A 20,003-nucleotide genomic window follows, 5' to 3' on the forward strand; every position below is an offset into this window, starting at 1 on the left:
ATTTACTGTCTAAATTAAATGATCTATTTTATTTCATTTTGGATTAAACAGGATGGTGGTGGTGTTTGTGTATTTAAAAAATTTTATAGTTAACTATATTTCTAATTTAATGATTTATTATATTTTTATTTTTTAATTTAAATTTTTTCTTTTTGCTTTTTTGTACTTGCCAAAATTTTCATTGCTTGGGTTAATTTTGCATTTTCAAATTATTTATTTGCTAATTATTTAATTTATTTTTAAAATTCAACCTGGGTAATACAATTTAGAGTATTTTTATATTTTTGTTTCTATATATGCATTTTCTAATTGTTCTACAATGTTACTTTATTATTTGCATAATAATTTTAACATTTATCCTTTTTGCCAAATTTCTCAATTTCTGGGAATTTAATTTAAAGGAAAAGAAACTGAACAAAAAGACTATAAATGCCCAGATATTTTCCTTGCAGCCTTAGTCATGATACTGCCAAATTGGAAACAACAGGAAAAGCAAAGTCCACCAGATTCAGTATTGCACATTCATTCAAAATGTCGAGTTTAGAAACTACATACTAGCACTGAATGGCATAATATTAATTAAGAAAAAATCACTATTGAATGCCTGATTTTTATGAGCATTATAGTCACTCTGATCTAACCATGGAAAAAGGGTGTAAAGAAAACTGCAAGAAATAATTAAATTCAAATAAACAGATAAAAGACAGCCCTCTCAAAAACCAAAGAGCAGAAAGAAATACTGGGGCAAATTACAAGGAAGTCGAACGATATTTCATGGGACTCAATGCTATAGAAGTAAGATATTTGTCCCTTCAAAGAGGCAAACATGGTTCTTTCCCCTCTGTTAGCAACGTCTACTTCCGGAGGTCGCCATGGAAGGCAGCCGTCCTGGTACTGTAATCCCCAGGGCACTGCTTGGGGAAGCCAGGAAGAAGCCCACTGCAAGCCCCAGGGACCCCAGACCCTGTCCTGGAGACCCTTTCGGCACTGTGTTCTCTCACCTTGCAGGCTGGCGTCAAGATTATGCTAATTAACGCCAGGTCCCAGGTCTCTTGTTGCCTGGTGACAAAGTTTCACAGTCGAGGAGGAAGAACTGGGCCGAACAGGGTAAGTTTTCCTCTGGTTGCATTTATTTTACTTTAACTCTGCCAAACTACGACCTCTTCAAACTCTTTTTCTCTCCTCTTTTTGAGTAAGCAACTTTGGAAATGCCTGTTCTCCTGGTGTGCTTTATTTACAAACCCCAGACACCAGCTAATTCATTATGTAGGAGGGGAGGAAGCTGGCCCCGAGCCCCAGGCAGGAGGGCAGCTAGCTGGGGAGCCAGCTGGGCATTCTCGGGCGCCTGGGCCGTGGACAAGCTTGGGAGGTTAGTGTGGGAGTCTGTGGGGCTTTGCGGTCATGCTTTATGATCTTTCCAAAGTCTCAGTCTCCTTGAACGTTGTTTCCTGCTCCACAAGCAGGTGGAGACTAGTGTTTGAACTGCTTCCTCACCCAGCCAGTTATCCCTTTAAGGAAACTGCAGTGCTCATTCAGTCGGGAGGCTGCAGCCTGTGCAGGTAACCTCAGCAGACCTCACCTGATTTCTGCTGACTGTGCTGGGGTTTGGAGCACAGTCTGTCTTTTGAGAAGTCTGGAGGCAAGCCATTTCTACGAGTGATCCTGAACACTGGAACCCACGAACAAATGGTTGAGTCCTAGGCTGGGCTGGGCCCTGTAAGGAGGGATTCTTCATGGAACACACTACAGTACATGCCTCACATCTCTATCTCCACAACAGGCAAAGGTAGGTGCCCCTACTTTGAGTCTTTATGACTTTGGACAAGCTACTTGGCCTCTCTGAGCCTCAGGCACCGTATCTGTCCAGTGGAGATGAAAATCAATAAATAGATCAGGCAGGTGTAAGAATTATTTACAGTGTCTATAAAATGCCTGGCCCAGAGTAGGTGGTCAATATAATCCATACACGCAGTCTGAAGGCAGGAACCTAATTTAAATGTGTTAAATTGATTTGCAAACAGTCTGGCACATAGTAGGTTCTCAATACATTTACAAACCATATGGCTGTTATGTGAACCAAGCGCTGATGACCAGCTCTCCTGTAAAGAAATGGGGAGTCAGAAAGGTGAGGAAATGTGTGCTAAGTCATACAACTAGGGGGGGACACAGCTCTGACTGGTCTTCAAGCTGGGGTGACTCTGGGCTTGAGCCTCAGCCTGGAGGGGGGAAGGGAGGAGCTGAGGCTGCCCCTGTCCGCTCTTCAGTGTGCCTGAGCCCTACTGTTGTCTAGAGACTGACCTTTAAGGCCTGGTGCTTGGTGGCGCCAGCTTCCTCTTGGGGCTCCAAGGGTCTCCCACTGTTGCCCACCGCTCTTTACTTGGCAATGCTGATGAAAGGGGAGGACTTCATGCTCTTTCCCTCTACCCATCATCTGGGTGGGTCTTCATCAAAGCTAGGTGATACTTCCTGGTCCCTGGTACTCTTAGAGCATGAGGCGTGCAGCTGAACCGTGCCCCTCCAAGTGGGCATGATGGGCTACCCAGCTGCACCAACCATCACCAGCTTTCAGCTCATGGCCAGTTGGATTCATTGCCAATTTTCAATTTTCAAGCTCTCTACCTGTCTCACATAGTAGAACTCATCTCAACCCCCAGAGCCGGGTGTGATAACACACGCGTGCCTTCTTTTCAGTGAGGGATGAGCCTTAAGGATGGGGCTTCACCTGGGCTGTTATGAACGTTCCCACAGGATCTAGCCCAGTTTAGGGTGGTGTCTGGAAAACATGATGAGTCAGGAGCTTCCTTGCTGGCCCATAGAGTCAAATTTATCACAGGACGTTGTCAAGTCAAACTTTCATGGATAAGCCAAATGGCAATTAAGCCCACGGACAAGGGCTGGCTCTGCTTGACTAGCATGTGACTTTGGCAAGGTATGTGCTCTGGGGCTCGCTGCGTTACCTGTTAAGTGGGGTGGATGAATTAAATGAGATAATGCATGTAACGTATTGTACCTTTCATAAAGTCCTCTGTCTTCATCTTCTACCCTCTCCTTGCTGTCCCTGCTCCAGCCACCCCCACATCTCCTTTTTCTCCCCACTGTTAGGACTTTGCACTTGGTATGCCCCTTTCTGGGGGTGTTCTTCCCCAAATCCTCCCACATGGCCTCTTAGTGTTCAAGTCTCAGCACAAACGTCACCTGGGAGAGGACTTCCCCATCTACCTCAGTCTAAATTAGTCCCCCCCCTTACCCCGCCATCAACATTCTCTCTTGACCCTGGGTGTTCCCTTTCACATCATGAGGTTTTATTTTTTGCAGAGCATTTAAACCACCTGACATAATCTTGGGTCTTTTTGTTTGTTTTGTTTTTCTTGCTTGATTTGCTTTCTCCTAAAATAGGAGTTTCACGAGAAACACGTCTGTCATGTTCACTGCATATCTTCTCATCTGACCTGACCTATAGAATGACTTGAGTACAAATTGTTGAACAAATGAATGAATGAATGAATGAGCAAGTGAGTTGCCTGGGCTCTAGCAAGCTCTAGAGGTTAAAGTGGACAAAGGTATTATCGTATCTACAAGTTGCTGTTACATTTCTTTTCTTTTACTATTATCACTATTATTACTAATAATTTGTGTTTAAAAGGTTGCAAAGACTTTTGTGCTTGCTAATCAGCAAAGACTGTTCCACAAATCCTACATCTGGGATTAATGATCAGTGGGGAGTGTCTTGGGGCTACTAATTTGAGGGAGGCAATCAATATGGTGCTGTTTGGTGACTCTATCAGCATTATTTACCATCATAAAGGTGCCAGGAACCAGATTACCATTCACTGAGTACCCAGTGCACACTAGACACTTAACATACAGTCATCACTTCATTTATTCTTCACAACAACTTGCAATTTTCTAACCCATTTTGCAGATCAGTAAACTGAGCTCATGATTAAAACCAGGTTGGCAGTGAAGGTGGGGATGGAGCCCAGTTCTATTGGCCTCAAAGCCTCCACGTTCCCTGCTGTCCGAGTGCCTGTCTTCTACTGAGTTACTTTACACATAACAGGAAGGGAACAGACAGAATGGCTAATACATGGGTAATATCCCTATTTGTAAAATGCTGAAGAGCTTCCCTGTCCTAAACAAAGTGCGGGCCGCTATGTTGCCTTTGTTCACATCATTCTTAGCAAGTTGTATCTACTTGTCCAAAGTCATCCGAAAAGGGTTCTCTCTTAATGATAGTCCTGAATGTTTTAGTAATAACTTCAAATAAGCCTGATAAAGACTCAAGGAGGAAAGGGAAATGTGAATTCAGAAAATATTTCTACAGAAAAAGGATTAGAAGTCACAGCATTTTTGAAAGACAGGTGCCTTACATAGAAAGAGCCCCAAACCATCCTTTTGCACACTTTTTCTTTAACCTAAAGTATCCCTTTAAAAATGAGACCATGGTCCTTCCAATGCCCTTCACCTCTGGATTGGGGGAAAGTTTAGCTGAGGTTTAAATAAACAAACACACACATTGCACCATACTGCTGTCACCCATATGTAAAAGGCTATGTGGTTTTTATATCACAGCCACCTGTGCTTGACCGAGAGGTTTCAGTGCAGTGGTGGGCTTGCTGGTTCTGAGAGAACATCTCTAGAGGGAAACAAGAGTGGCTGCGTACCCCGCCCCCCTCCCCTGACTCTCTAGCATGGCCAAGCTTGCCGGAGACTCAGGAGAGCATGGGGCTGTCCCAGGGCTGGGTTTCCTCCTGGCTCAGGTAGAAATGAGAGAGGAGAGGGCACGGCCCTGTCTGTGGTCACGCTGGGGGAAGTGTAGGGACCTGCCTTCTCTCCTTGGTTTGACACGCCCTGGAGATTTTTCTCACAACAGCTGAAGTATCATTTGAAAAATAAGCCAGATCATGTCTGCCCTGGGTTTTGTTTACTTTAAATCATATCTTTGGCCTCCTTTCCTTCCTTCTTTTCTTCCTTCTCTCCCTGCCTCCTTCCTTCTCCCACCCTCATGCTGTCCCTCCCCTCCCCTCTGTCACAGAGCCTTTCCATCTGGAGCATCCTCTATCTGAAATCCCCTCCCTGCCTCCCCGCATCCTCACTTCCTTCCATCTCTGCTCAGATGTCTTCTGTTCAAAGATGCCCTTCCTGGTCGCCTCTTCAAAAGACCACATCTCCCAACACCATTCTCTTATTTCTTTTGCCCCTGCTCTTTCTATTCTTGGCACTCTTCACCACCTGGTGTTATGTTTGTCTGCTTTGGTTCATCTCCCTTTTAGGATGTGAGCAGAGCCTTCATTCTGTCTGCTGCATTAATCAGCACCTCGTTGATAGTAGTTATCCAGTGTGAACTATTGATGAAGAAATGAATCCCAAAGGGCCAGGGAAGGTTTGGCTGTTCCCTTACAGTTGATCCTCAGGGCTCCCCTTCAAGGTATCTCACAACTTCACAGGTGGGCGGGTTTACAGCAAAGCTTTCCTCGGAGCTAGGGACTGTTCTACAGCAAATGGGGGTACCACACCACGGGGCTGGCCAGTGCACACAGCTGGGTACACCTGGGTCTGCACCATGTCCACCCCTCAGCAAGTTCTCACTGGGGCCAGATGGCGTCGTGGTGCAGAAAGAATGCACACATCACTGGGCACTTGAGAACTGCCCCCCCACTCTGCGATCCTGGGTGGGTGGGTGGCTCTGTGCCTCAAAAGAGCTATATCTCTTTGTCCTCCAAATAAAGTAATTTGAGGTCTGTACCTGGGAGGCGGGAATGCCCCAGCAAGTAAGTACGCTGGGCTGTGGGGTCTGAATCAGGGTTCTACCCAGTTGGAATCCTGGAGCGCTGGCTCCACTGTCATCAGTTGTGCCGTCCTGTCCAGCTGCGGCTCCTCCCTGCACTCCACCCCCCACCGTCACAGCAAAGTCCTCCGAGGCCCTCACTCACCCTCACGCCACCCTTCAGAAGCAGCCACTTTTGTTATCCCATTTACGGAAGGCGGGGCTGAAGCTCAGTGAGGCTCCACAGACTGTCCAGGGTCACCTGACAGTAAATGGGGAGCTGGGTGGCGACCCACGTGGGTCTAAAGCCCCTGCGCTTTTCGCCCTGCCAAGCCACTTCTCTGAGCCCAGCTTCCTTATCTGCAATGGAAGCCATGGCTGTGAGGAGAGAATGCGATCGCATAGCAGTGCTTAAACCACGGTGATTGAAATTGAATTAATGCCCATCTCTAGGGGTTTAAAGGTGCCAGCACTGACTTTGGTTCTTTGCTTTCCAGGTGTCAAGGTTGCTTTGTGTGCTTTGAATGTGTTGGTTGATGAACAAGGCATTTCTAGTCTGTTAAACTAATAATCTTAATATTTTATTTTAATTGTAAGGCACCTATTCCCTTTTGTTCCTTTAACAAATCCAATTAAAACAGGGTACATTCAGAATTACAAAATAGATGCTATTAAACCAATAAGAAATCATAATCTTTTGTTATTGGGCCATGTGACCCCCTGGGAACTTTTGCTCCAAATAAAAGTTGAATTCTTATTATCAGCCAGGGGGAAGAGGGCAGTTTGACAGATAATGGCTTCCCAGGCAGCACATGTGCAGACCCACACTGGTGCTGAGGATGCAGAAGTACACAATATTACGGGTAGAGGAAGGTATACATGCATAATATAAGATCCTTAGCACTGCATTGATCAAATTAACCAGATAATTGCCAAATGAAGTGAACCTGATAATTTCCACACAGACACTCTGTGTGCTGTAGCTCTGATGTCATGGAAAGAACATCCCACCCAGAAGCCCTGGAGTAAGGCGAGCGGTGTGAGCTTGGATAAACCACTTTACACCCACCCCACCACCAGGTCCTTATCTTTGGGTGGGAGGAATATTCCTACCTCTGAGGAGAGCTGTGAGGACTGAATGAAATGGCAAACTGGAGGGCACCTGCTGTGTGAAGGAGGCATGAAGGGCCTCTAAGGGCTGGCGGAGAGAATGTGTGTGTTGGGGGCTGTAGCGGGTGGAGCGCATCGTAGGACCCACACTCGGGGAAGGCCTGCCGTTTGGGAAGCGCGGAAGTGCATCTTACAAGTGTTAGGTTTCCAAGTGAGCCCACGCTGTGAAAATCCGCACTTCTGGCGGCTGCGCACAGCCTCTCAGGGCCCTGCACGGCCGGCAGCCCTCCGCCCGCCTCCCCGCACCGGCCCAGGGCAGCAGAGGGCCGGCTTCTCTGGTGGGCATGTGGGAATGCTGTGGGCCAGGGTTCTGGGGCCATGCTGGATGAAAACCTGCATCTTTACAGGAAGCTCTCACCATGGGGGCTCGTGGGGACTGGAGGGGCTGAGGAACAACAGATTCCTGTCTCTATCACCGCCCACTTGGGGCACAGGCCTATTAAATGAACTGGCTGGTGGCATTACACGTACCCTTTAAACTGTTCCTCTCTCTCTCCCTCTTTCTCTCCTTGTCAATCTCCAAGCTCTTACACTTAAATGACTCCACTAATGCTAGTAAAATATGTTTAAAATTCGTATTACTCGGTTATATTCAGATATATACACATATATATATCTATGAAAACAAGCACCCCACACATTGGTCCCTGGACAGTGGGATAACAGGCAACAAGCCTAAAGAAAAGGCAACAGAAGGAAAAGAGAGGCAGGATAGTGTAGTGGGAAGATCATAAACTTTGGTATTACACACCTAGGCTTGTAGGTGTGTAATAGCTAGGTAGCCTAGGTTTGGCTGAGCTGTGCTGTCTTGTGAACTTGGGGAAGACACTTGACTTCTTTGAACCTCAATTCTCCTATATTAAAAATAGGACTGACACTTTGCATAATTACTATGGAGATCAGAGATACAGAAATGGTCCAGCAGCATGCTTGCAATAGTTACTTTGGTACATATCACCTGAATGAAGAGTAGTAAGTGGCTCTTGACATTGTGAAGCATTTCCAAAATTGATGTCGGAAAACCCCTATAACTGTGGGGGTCCCTGTAAGACTCCACCCCCGCTGTCCACATCTCTCTCCTGCTGTCTTTCTCTCCATCATCTCTGCCAAGTGTCTGGTGGCGATATTGCTGTGAGCTGCACAGAAATCTTTCTGCCTCTAGTCTGTCCCCTTCCTAGCAATCTGTCCTTCTGCTCACAGGAGAGCAGGGCTCGATATAACGTAGCTGGGGGCAGAGGTGGAAAAAATAAAACCACTTAATGGTTAGACCTCCAGTGAGTCTATACTCCAAAAAGCAGACAAAATTGTAAAGCAAGTAGTAGAGGACACAGTTCCTGGCCCAGAGTGGGTGCTGGACAAACAGTAATTCTTTCCTCCAGCGCAGATGATGCCTGAGTTGAACATTCGTGCCTGTTTTAGGTCTGGCAGAGATTCTAGACACACCCACTCAATAGAGAGCCCCGCAGTGACCACTCACGTCTCCACCTGCCACAGGGCTTTTCACATGAACGAACAGCTCATTCTGGGAAGGGGTGGAGGGCACAGGGAGTGATCTCAAGGCTCATGGGAAGTCACAGCAGAGGCAAGGCTCTCCTCTTACATATCTAGTGAATGGGTCTTATGAGAGTCGGGAGAAAGAATAATGACTTTTGAATGAGTGACTTCACTGAGGGAAGTTTGCATTACTTCCCCTTAAGAGATGATGTCCCACAAGCAAAAGACATTTCTCATCCACATGGCACAAAGCCTGCTATGAAGTTAGTCCCAAATATTGACGGTGACTTTGGGGGTTTCAGTTGTACAATATGTCTATCCTGGTCTCAGTGCATCAGTGAAAAGGGTGAAGTAATTATTGTGAGATTGTGTTAGCAAGATGTTTAAAGATATCAGATATACATAAACAAAGTCGGTCTTAAAAATATAAAGATACATGAGTGTGAAACATCAGAAAAATTCTAATATCATAGTGAAGATAATGATCTTACAGCTGAAAATGCCTGCAAATATTCTGATGGCATTAAAATATAAGTTGCCATTACATTTTTAATTTAGATATCCATGGGGTGTCCCACCATGCTGTTTGATTCACAATGACTAGATAGAAAAATTAATTAGAAATTAAAGTCAAACTAACTGGTCCAGTTTTCCTAAAGTATAAAAACTAATTGTACAAGACAAAAAGTACATTTAGAAACTTCTCATATTTGGGTTTCCAAGCCATTCATGTGAAATGAAATCTATTATTTGACTACCCATCTATCTGTCTGTTCATCCACCTGTCTGTTCACCTATCTACCTATCCATCTATCTGATTATCTATTTACATTTCTTTCTCTCTATAATTGCCAGCTTCCCTTGTGTGGATTGATCCCACGCTGATATTTGAGGATGCTATGAATTGATAATAGCAGTTCATCTAATCTGATTTAGTTGTATTGAAAGATCATCAGTTTCACACTTCTTTTGCCAATACTTACTCTCCTACCCAATGGGCAGACCCGGGCAGGATGCTGACCATTCAGAGTTGTATAAGAAAAGGGGTGTCCCTGGGCTTTGGGGGCTCCCGGCACTGGTCTGCTTCTAGTGGCTCTCACAGCTTAGAGGGGTCAGAATGGACCCTGAGCAACACACCCTGCCCTCCACAACCAAAAGCAAGGGTCCCAGCCAGGTAAAGCGGCCCTGAGGAGACGCACGAAGAGGGTGGGGGCTGAGCATGCTTCATCTGGCCTGGGGCTGTCTGGGGGCCCAGGTGCACTGAGGAGGAGGTGAAGTGCTTATCCCAGCCAGCCCCTACTTTGCCTGCAGGTGATGAATGAATGAGCAGGCTCTGAGCCAAAGGACCTGTTGGGGAGAAGCTCCTTAATGGAGAAGTCCCTGTGGACAGCCCCATGCTGCTTCCTCCCCATCAGTCATCAGAGAAGGAAGGGCTTCTTACCATGGGAGGGCTGTGGGGGACCAGGCACAGCTGGGCTCCCCTGGCTGGATCTCCAGTCTACTGGAAGCATCCTTCCCATCTAGGCCCTTCGGCCCATACTTGATGTGTTTGCCCTCCCTCAGCTGAACTTTATCTTAAATACAAGAAATACAAAAGACAGCCTAGGCTTTTTGGGACTCAGGGGTATTTGGCGGCCAGAATCAGTAACAACCTAGATTTTAGCTCTTTGAGCTTAGAGACTGGCCCCATTTACTGTTCACCTGTATAAATAAAACAGAGGCTTGGTACCTAGTAGGCTCTCGATATACTTACTGAATTGAGTGTACAAATGAACGAATGAATGCAGGAATAAGCACATGGAGTTGGCTTAAATTAGTCCCAAAGAACTAACAAGGATCATGGGCAAAGGAAACTTTACTATTTTTTCAGATCCATGGGATAGAGTTGTCAAATAAAATACAGAACTGTGCAATGTTTGGGATATACATATACTCAAAAACTATCTGCTGTTTATCTGAAGCTCAAATTTAACTGGGCATCTTGCAATTTTATTTGCTAAATCTGGCAATCTTGCCATGAGAAGTCATTGATTAACATGATCAGAACTCAGGCTCCCCTGATTTCAGTCCATATTTTTTTTAATTAAGATTTTAACTCAAGTGCAGTAGGACAGTTTTTCTGATATGTCATCTTGTGTATAGCTGTTCCCCGCAGTGTGCATGTGCATACACATGGTAGACATGCACACATACCCAGCAGTGCCCACATGATACAGGAGTGGATGCCCTTCACAGGGCAAAACAAGCCTGAGTGGGGGCATGAAAAAGTCACAGACTTCCAAGCCGGGCTGAGAACGACAGAAATAGACTATGGAGTCCCAAATATTTTTAAGTTTTTTTAAAATTTAAATTTACCTACAGCAAAGTTGCTTCTTTCGTATACAGTTCTCTGAGCTCTAACGTGTATAGCTTCACGCAACCACCACCACAGTCAAGGTACGGGCAGTTCCAACACCCCAGAAAACTCACTTGTGCTGCTCCGTTGTTGTCAAACCTTCCCCATCCCCACTCCCTGGCAACCACCGATCTAGTTTCTGTACCTATGGTTGTGACTTTTCCAGAATGTTGTATAAATGGAATCATTCATGATGTAGACTTTTAAGATTGTCTTCTTTTACTCAGCAAGATGCTTTTGAGAGTCATCCAAGTTGTTGCATGTATCAGTAGATTTGTTCTCTTTATGTTTAATAGTATCCATTATAAGGATAAGCCACAATTTCTTATCCATCCACTGAAAGACCTTTGGGTTTTTGGCAATTATGAAGAGAGCAGCTATAAACACAAGTTTTTGTGTGAACATGAGGTTTTAGTTTTTGGGGGGGTAAATACCTAGTTGGGGGAATGCTGGGTCATATGATAAGTATATAGTTAATTTTATCAGAAATTGCCAAACTGTTTTTCACAGTGATTGTACCATTTTGAATCCCCAGTAACAATATGTGAGAATTCTAGTTGCTCCACACCCTTGCCAAATCTTTGTATTATTGGCTTTTATATTTTGTTTTGTTTTAGGCATTTTAGTAACTGTGCAGTGGTATCTGACTGTGATTTTCGTTTGCATTTCCCTAGTGACTAATGATAACTGAGCAATGCTTTGTGGTTTTGTGGGATTTTTGGCCATCCATATAACTTCTATGGTGAAATGTCTCATTAAATCCCTTGGGTATTTTTTTTAATTGTATTGTCTTCTTTCTTATTGTTGACCTTGAGTTCTTTATAGATTCTGGATACTAGTCCTTTGTTGGATATGAATTTTTGTTTGTTTTATAGAGCAAAAATTTCAAATTTTGTTGAAGTCCAATTTGTCAATATTTTCTTTTACGGGTTGTACTTTTGCCAAACTCAAGGTCATGAAAACCTTCTCCCTCGTTTTCTTTTAAAAGTTTTATGGTTTTACATTTTACATACCTATGATCCATTTTGAGTTAGAGTTAATTTCATTAGCTCGAGATTCAATTTTTTTGCATATTGGGTAATCAATTGTTCCAACACAATTTGTTGAAAAGTCTGTTGTTTCTCCATTGAATTTCTCTTGAACTTTTGTCAAAAAACAATTGACCATTTTGAACATATTTATATGGATGTAGTTCTGGACTCTGTTTTCTATTCCACTGATCAATATACTATCCCTTCATCAATACCACATTTTGTAATTACATGGTAAGTTTTAAAATCAGGAAGCATGAATCCTCCAACTTTGTTTCTTTTTCAAAATTGTTCTGAATTTCTAGTTCCTTTTCCTTTCAATATAAATTTTAGAATCTGTTTATTCATACATACAAATAATCCTGTTGGAATTTTTATTGGAATCACATTGATCTTTAGACCAATTTGGGATGAGTTTACATCTTAACTACATTAAGTTTTTCAGCTCATGAATGGTATGTTTCTCCATTTGTTTAGATCTTCTTTGCTTTGTTTCATCAGTGTTTTGCAATTTTCATCACAGAAATCCTGCACTTTTTTTTTTTTACTTACGTGAAATATACAAGTATTTTATTCTTTGGAGCACTATTATTTTTCAAATTTCAGTTTCCAGTAGCTCATTGCTAGTATACAGAAATTCAGTGGAGTTTTTTGTGTGTAAACGTGTACCCTACAACCTTGCTAAAATCACTAGTTAGTTCCAAGAATGTCTTTTAAACTCTGTGGGATTCTTTACCTGGATAAGCAGGTCATCTGTGAGAAGGACAGTTTTATTTCATTCTTTCCTATCTCTATGCCTTTTATTTATTTATTTATTTGCATTATTACACTGGCTAGAATTTCCAATATAATGTTAATAGGAATAGTGAGAGTTTACCTTCTTGCCTTGTTCTCAAACTTAGGGGAGAAAGCATTCAGTCTGTCACCGATTATATTAACTATAGGGGTTTTTTTTTGTTTGTGGGGGTCCTCTATCAGGTTAAGGAAGATAAACTGGATTACTTGTTTGCTGAGAGTTTTTGTCATGAATAAATGTGAAGTTTTGTTACATGTTTTTTCAGCATAAATATGATCATGTATGTTTTTCTTTTTGGTCTGTTAATGTGCTATATTACATTGCTTTCTGAATATTGAATCAACCTTGCATTTCTACTTGGATGTCATGTATTATTCTTTTTATATATTGGTGGATTCAATTTGCTAATATTTTGTTGAGAATTTTTATGTTCATGTTCATGAGGGATATTGGTCTGTCGTTTTCTTTCTTTGTATTGTCTCTGCGTGATTTTAATATCAGGGTAATGCCGGCCTCAGAAAATAAGGAATTGTTCCCTCTTCTATTTTCTGGAAAAGTTGGTGTAAAATTGGTGTTGTTATCTTTAAATGTTTGGTAGAATTTGCCAATAAAACCATCTGAGCCTGGAGGGTTTTTTTGGAAGCTTTTCAACTATGAATTCAGTCTCTTTAATAACTATAGGTCTTTAAGGGTTGTCTGTTTCTTCATGGGTGAGATTTTATAGTTTACAGTCGATTTCATCTAAGTTTTTTTCTAAAGTTGTTTGTACTATTCCCTTATTACCCGTTTAATGTCTATGGGTTTTTAGTCCTATCCTCTCTTTAATTATTGATATTCATAATTTGTGTCTCCTCTCTTTTTTTTTTTATATCGTACACATAGCAGCACTATTTTAAAAAATTAATTAATTAACTTATTTTTGGCCGCGTTGGGTCTTCATTGCTGCGCATGGGCTTTCTCTAGTTGCGCCAGTGGGAGCTACTCTTCGTTGTGGTGCACAGGCTTCTCATTGAGGTGGCTTCTCTTGTTGCAGAGCATGGGCTCTAGGTGCATGGGTTTCAGAAGGTGTGGCACGTGGGCTCAGTAGTTGTGGCACGTGGGCTTAGTAGTTGTGGCTCGTGGGATCTAGAGCACAGGCTCAGTAGTTGTGGTGCACGGGCTTAGTTGCTCCACAGCATGTGGGATCTTCCTGGACCAGGGCTCGAATCCGTGTCCCCTGCATTGGCAAGCGGATTCTTAACCACTGCACTACCAGGGATATCCCTCTTTTTTTGTTTTTTCATTGTCAGTCTGGCTAGATATTTATCAATTTTATTAAACCTTTCAGTGAACAAGCTTTTAATTTCACTGATTTTCTCTACTGTCTTTATCCTTTCAATTTTATTGATTTCTGCTCATCTTTACTATTTCCTTTTTGCACATCCTTTAGGTTTATTTTACTCTTCTTTACCACTTTATTTAAGGTAAAAGTCCGTTATTGATTTGAGACCTTTCTTATTTTTTTAAATATTCCTAGTATGAATGTTTAACGCTATAAATTTTCCTCTAATCACTGCTTTAGTTGCATACCATAAGTTTTAATATGTTCTACTTTTATATTCAGTTCAAAATATTTTCTAATTTCCCTTGAGATTTCTTTGACTCATGGAGTATTTATGAATATGCTGTTTAATTGTTAACTATTTGGAGATTTTCCAGTTATTCTGATATTGACTTCTAACTTGATTCCATTATCTTTAGAGAACATTCTTTATATGATTTCAATTCATTTATATTTGTTAAGATTTGTTTCATGACCACAAATGTAGTCTATATTTGTGAATGTTCCATGTGCACTTGAAAAGAATGTGTATTCTGTTGCTGGGTAGAGTGTTTTATAAATGCCAATTAGATCCCACTGGTTGGTGGTAATGTCCAGTTCTTTATCAGTGGTTCTCATCTGGGGGCAATTTTGCCCCTCAGTGGACAGTTGGCAATGTTTAGAAACATTACTGGATGTTCAACTAGTGGAGAGCTACTGGCATTTAGTGGGTAGAATATTCTTACTTTCCGCTGCTAAACATCCTGCAATGCACAGGACAGGCCTTTCCCCCATCACCACCCCATCCCTGCCAACAACAAAGAATTATCTAGCCCAAAATGTCAACAGAGCCAAGGTTGAGAAACCCCATTCCTTGCTGATTTTCTCTCTAGTCCTACTGATTACTGAGAGAGAAGTATTGCTAGCTCCAACTCTAATTATATATTTGCCCATTTCTTCTTTCAATGTTATCATTTTCTGCTTCATCTATATTAAAGTTCTCTTGTTAAGTACATCTTTTTCTATTCTTTTAGTTTAACTTACTTTTGTTTATTTAAAGTGTTTTTCTTATAGACGGCATATAATTGGGTCTTTTTCTTTTATAATCCATTCTGAAAACTATCCATTCCGATTGCTCTGGAGACTAAAATATACATACTTATCTTTCTACAGCCTGCTTAGAATTAATATTTTACCACTTCCAAAGCAATGTAAAAATCTTACCTACTTTATAGGTGTCATTAACTTCCCCCATTATATTGTAGTTGTCATATGTATTCCATCTACATACACTGACAGTTATAATTTTTGCTTTCAACCATCATTCGTATTTTAAAGATTGTAAGAGGAGAAAAACAGCCTATTATATCTACCACATATTTACATTTCCATTGCTCTTCCCTTATTCTCAAGGTCCAAGCTTCCCTCTAGTATTGTTTCCCTTTCATCTAAAGACTTCTTTTAGCATTTCTTTTATAGCAGCTCAACTAGTGGCAAATCTTTTTATTTTTCATTCATCTAAGAATGTCTATTTTGCCTTCATTCATAAAGGATGTTTTTATTTACTGTCTGGTTGACAGTTCTTTTTTTTCAGCATTATTTTAAAAATATTTTTCCAGTACCTCTGGCCTTCACAGTTTCTAGTGAGGAACCTGTAATAATTTGTATGCTGTTCCCCTGCAGGCAACATGTTATTTTTTTCTTTAATTTTTGCTTTAATTATGAGCAGTTTGATAATGTCTGAATGTGGATTTCTTTGAGTTTATCCTGTTTGCAGTTCACTGAGCTTCTTGAATCTGTAGTTTTTATGTCTCTCACCAACTTTTGGAAGTTTTTACCCATTTTTCCATCAAATATTTTTCTGCACCACAAGCCTTTATCCTCTTCTTCTTCCTCTAGGATGTATCTTTATAACTATATTGATATATACATGTTTATTTTGAGCAGGTAGTCACAGGCTACAAGTTCTGGCAAACCTTCTGTAGATTCTGTAGACTACGTTTATAATGTCCATTCAGTTTGCAAAGAATTTACAGTACTATTCGAATCAGCCCTTCATGTTGCTACCCAGGCACCAGTCTGAAACCTGCACAGTGCTCAATTCACAAAGCCTTTGGGTTCAGGGTTTGGGAGTAGGTACTCAAGACCCTGTTCAGGGTTTGGTCTATTCGTGGGCAGCTCAGGGTGTATCCTGGAGTTCATATACAACTTTATTAAACTCTCTCCTCTTTGCAATCTCCCCAACACTTTGTGGTTCCCAGGAATTGCCCTCCCCTCCTTGGTCTTCTGGCTAGAAATCCAGGGAACTTGTTTTCTAAATCTGTTGTGTACTTCCTGCCACTGTTTCTCTCTCCAGGGCCAAGTAGCAGTGGGAGAGAGAGAAAAAAAGCAAACCTCCACACACTTGGGACAACAGTTTGGTCAAAGACAATGGTTCTCCCCCTTTAGAGTTTTAGGTGCCTGTATGCCCTGACTCCAGTGATACAGGATTGCCTGGGGCTGAGGCAGAAGAGAATGGAAAAGATGAATAGAAAAAAACAGGATCTCCCTCACCCTGACCCTAAAAGGCCCCGTCTCCCTGTCCTTGGCCAATGAGGGAGGTTTTTGTTGGAAATCTGTCATCACTGGTGCAAAGTTGGTCTTACTTTGAGTTACTTCTCCAATCTGCCTTATACCATTTATCTTCAGAGTCCTTGGGCCTTTTGCTGCATTCAGTGGGTGACACGGGCAGAGCGCACTTACTCCATCTTAACTGTGACTGGAACCCCAGCTTTCATTTTTAAACTGCTTTGCCCCATCTGGTTCCACACAGCTGTGTGATACAGATATTTCAATACCGGTGAACACAGTACTGTCTTTGGTAACCAGCCAATCATGCCTGAATGTGGTCGGTTCACTGTTTCTAAAGAATAGGTTCAGCTTACAAGGCCTGCTCCAAAGAACATCAATGCGGCTGAGAGCTGACAATACTCTCATCGGGCTATTCTGGAGGGCTCCATCCATCTCAGGAGGCTCTGATCCAGTAGGGACTTGCATAGGGTGGAATCCTCAAACCTTCAGCCAGACGTGGCAAGAGCAGGATTTATAATAAGCACGTGGGAGGCATTTTTACCTACTTGACTTTGGCACTGAGGATTACTGTACGAGGAAAACATGTGATACTAGGCTCACACAGCCTGATTGCTGGCGCTCCATGTGCTACACAAACATGGCTCCTGATAAAGGGCCTGGATGATGAAGTAGAGAAAGTGCAGAGCACCTCTCCCACCCATCCCTACTGGGAGATGGAGGCAGTGCGAGCATTTATCTCCTGACAGCATGCTTCTGTCCAGAGTGGGAGCTTGGTCCAAAATAGCATATCAGCAAGCAAGAGACACCAAGCTGTAGAAAAGAAAAGAGCCTCTAGAACAGGCAGGCCGGTTGCATCCTCCTCTTGACTGTAGACCTTCCTCACTCCTGAGCCTCGGTCTTCTTCTCTTTATAGTGGGGATAAGCCTATGGATCTTGCTGGATTGTTGAAGATTAAAATCAATATGTGCAAAGTTCCTGATAGTAATACTTAATAGTTAACATTATGAAGCTTTTACTATGTGCCAGACACTGCTGTAAGCGCTTTATAGTTTAGATAATTTACACTCCCTTTGAGTCCTAAATGGGAGCTGTTTTCACAAATAAGGAAATCGAGGCACTGAAAATTTAAGCAAATTATATATGGTAGAACTGGACTTCTAAGCAAGCATTGTGAGGCCAGAATCTACCCATCCCTCTGTACGTTCTACTTCTCTGATGGCAGCAAACCGTTATCACACCTATCGGTGCAGAGGTGTCTACAGTTGAATTTCAGTGTGAAGATTGTGAGGGGAGGAAGACAAGGTGGATAGGAGGTAGGAAAAGGCAGCATTCTCTTCAATTCTGCCAGGCTCCACCCTGGCCCCCTCTTCCGTGCTCATGGGCATGGTGTAGGCACATTTTCCTACCTGGGGGCTAAGCAGAGACTTCTCTGTGCTGCTTTTATTGCACTGCAGTTATAGTAGCCAAGGCCTGACTAGTTCCTCTGGGCCCAGAAGGTGAAGAGGGATGTAATACACAAGTCATTCCTAACTCCCACTTTTATTCCCTTATATCCAGGCTATGTTGCTTCTGAGAACTCAGCAGTCCCACCCTAGGCACTTGTGGGATAACTTTAAGAAAAGACTAGATTTAAGTGAGGGTCTGGGAAATGGCAGATACCCAAGACATTACCCCCCCCACGCCCCACACACACACCCAGGAGGGGAACTATGTGAAAGTCCAGGACAATGGAGAGATTCCTAAGTCAGGGAATGGCACCGCCAGAGGGGTGCTGAGCGTCCTTCAGGCCAACCCTGAACCTCCCATTTTACCTCTGGGAGCACTGAGGTCTGAAGAGGGCATTCAACTGCTGAAGATCTTTGGCTAGGCTATTTCTGCTGATGACCTAATTTCTCTCCACTCTCCTCTTTCTCTCCTTTCAAACCATTAGAAAGTGAAGCATTATGATTTGGGGGGAGTCCAGTACCCTTATGTCATCTCCTGACTGGATATTTTTTCTCTTCTTTTCAGAGTCTATCTTCTAGCAGTTTCATGTGACTTTTTTCTCTAACTGATCACCAGTCAATCAGAACAACATACTTCAAACATACCCCCTTACTAAAAGAACATGGCCAAGGGCGGGAAAGGCCCCAAGGGTAAAAAGATCACCCTCAGTGTGGCCAAGAATTGTATCAAGATCACATTTGATGGGAAGAAACGCCTTGACTTGAGCAAGATGGGAATTACCACCTTTCCCAAGTGTATTCTGCGACTCAGTGATGTAGACGAGCTCAACCTTAGCCGGAATATGATCAGGAAGATTCCTGACTCAATCTCCAAGTTCCAGAACCTGCGGTGGCTGGACTTGCACAGCAACTACATTGACAAGCTCCCTGAGTCCATCGGCCAGATGACCTCTCTGCTCTACCTCAATGTCAGCAACAACAGGCTGACCACCAATGGGCTGCCTGTGGAGCTCAATCAGCTCAAGAATATCCGCACTGTGAATTTCGGTCTGAACCATCTGGACCGCGTGCCCACCACGCTAGGCGCTCTGAAGGAGCTCCACGAGGTGGGGCTCCATGACAACCTGCTGAGCACCATCCCCAACAGCATCTCCAAGCTCCCCAAGCTGAAAAAGCTCAACACAAAGCGAAACCCCTTTCCCAAGCCGGAGGAGCCGGATACGTTCATAGATTCCGTCAAGAGGCTGGACAACCTATATCTGGTGGAGGAGAAGGATCTATGTGGGCCTTGCCTGAGAAAATGCCAACAGGCCCAGGACAAGCTGAACAAAATCAAAAGCATGGCCACGGCGGCACCGAGAAGGGCCATCTTTTCCAGTTTGGTCTCACCCAACTCCATGGCCAAGGAATCCCAGGAAGATTGGAGGTGACCTGGGACCCTGACCCTAAGGCAAGAAGGGAAAAGGGAGGGAGGCAAGATGACAATGGGCTACATCCTCACAAAACTGAGGGATTCTTCCGTTACTGCAATAACTCCTCCAGTCAAGTCCATAAAATACCTTTCCCTACCTCCTTGGCTTGTGATTTTGTTGACTGAAGGGCTTTTAGTTCTTTGCCATTCTGTACACTTCTGTCTTCTCTGCATGCGCACACCCGCACATACAAGCACAATGAGTCAGGAAAGGGACATCTGTCTCACTTCTGCCCCAGAACTCTCCTGCCTACAGCCCCTGGCCTGGGCAGCTGATACAGCCAGCACACTCTTAGTCTCATTATCACACATTTCTGGACCAACTGCCAGCTCCCCAGTGTGGAGTTTGTTCTATTGGAATGCTTTGGGCCAGCCTTCAAAAGTCAGGCATCTCTAAGCATGGGTTGGTAGGCGGGCAGATGGACATATAGTCTTGAGAAGGGGACAAAACTGGGCCACAGAGATGGGCAGATATTATCATTAAGTATTGGCATTAACTTCTTGGGCTCTAAGCAGTCCTATCCCTTTCTCTTTTCTGCACTTGCATAATTTGCTCTAGGAGC

At 43.2% G+C, this 20,003-nt stretch overlaps 2 protein-coding genes across 4 annotated transcripts in view; one reads left to right on the plus strand and one right to left on the minus strand.

Annotated features, from left to right (window-relative positions):
* WDFY4 (WDFY family member 4) overlaps positions 1-20,003 on the minus strand; it is a 252,587-nt gene that overhangs the window by 43,026 nt on the left and 189,558 nt on the right. The window lies entirely within an intron of this gene.
* On the plus strand, positions 1,085-19,952 carry LRRC18 (leucine rich repeat containing 18). 2 transcript variants are annotated; one of them, XM_059899988.1, is made up of 2 exons: positions 1,085-1,107; positions 18,535-19,952. In XM_059899988.1, exon 2 carries the CDS (start codon positions 18,632-18,634, stop codon positions 19,397-19,399), a length of 768 nt encoding a protein of 255 aa, XP_059755971.1. In that variant the 5' UTR covers positions 1,085-1,107; positions 18,535-18,631; the 3' UTR covers positions 19,400-19,952. The 2 variants fall into 2 exon arrangements, with proteins under 2 accessions (XP_059755971.1, XP_059755972.1); XM_059899989.1 differs by lacking the exon at positions 1,085-1,107 and adding an exon at positions 1,667-1,786.

The sequence above is a fragment of the Balaenoptera ricei genome, chromosome 16 (genome assembly GCF_028023285.1).
Source record: "Balaenoptera ricei isolate mBalRic1 chromosome 16, mBalRic1.hap2, whole genome shotgun sequence".
In the NCBI taxonomy this organism is placed as follows: Eukaryota; Metazoa; Chordata; class Mammalia; order Artiodactyla; family Balaenopteridae; genus Balaenoptera; species Balaenoptera ricei.

What these genes read in the sequence shown, in the direction of transcription:
- LRRC18 (XM_059899988.1), top strand. Translation starts at nt 18,632, where the DNA reads ATGGCCAAGGGCGGGAAAGGCCCCAAGGGTAAAAAGATCACCCTCAGT.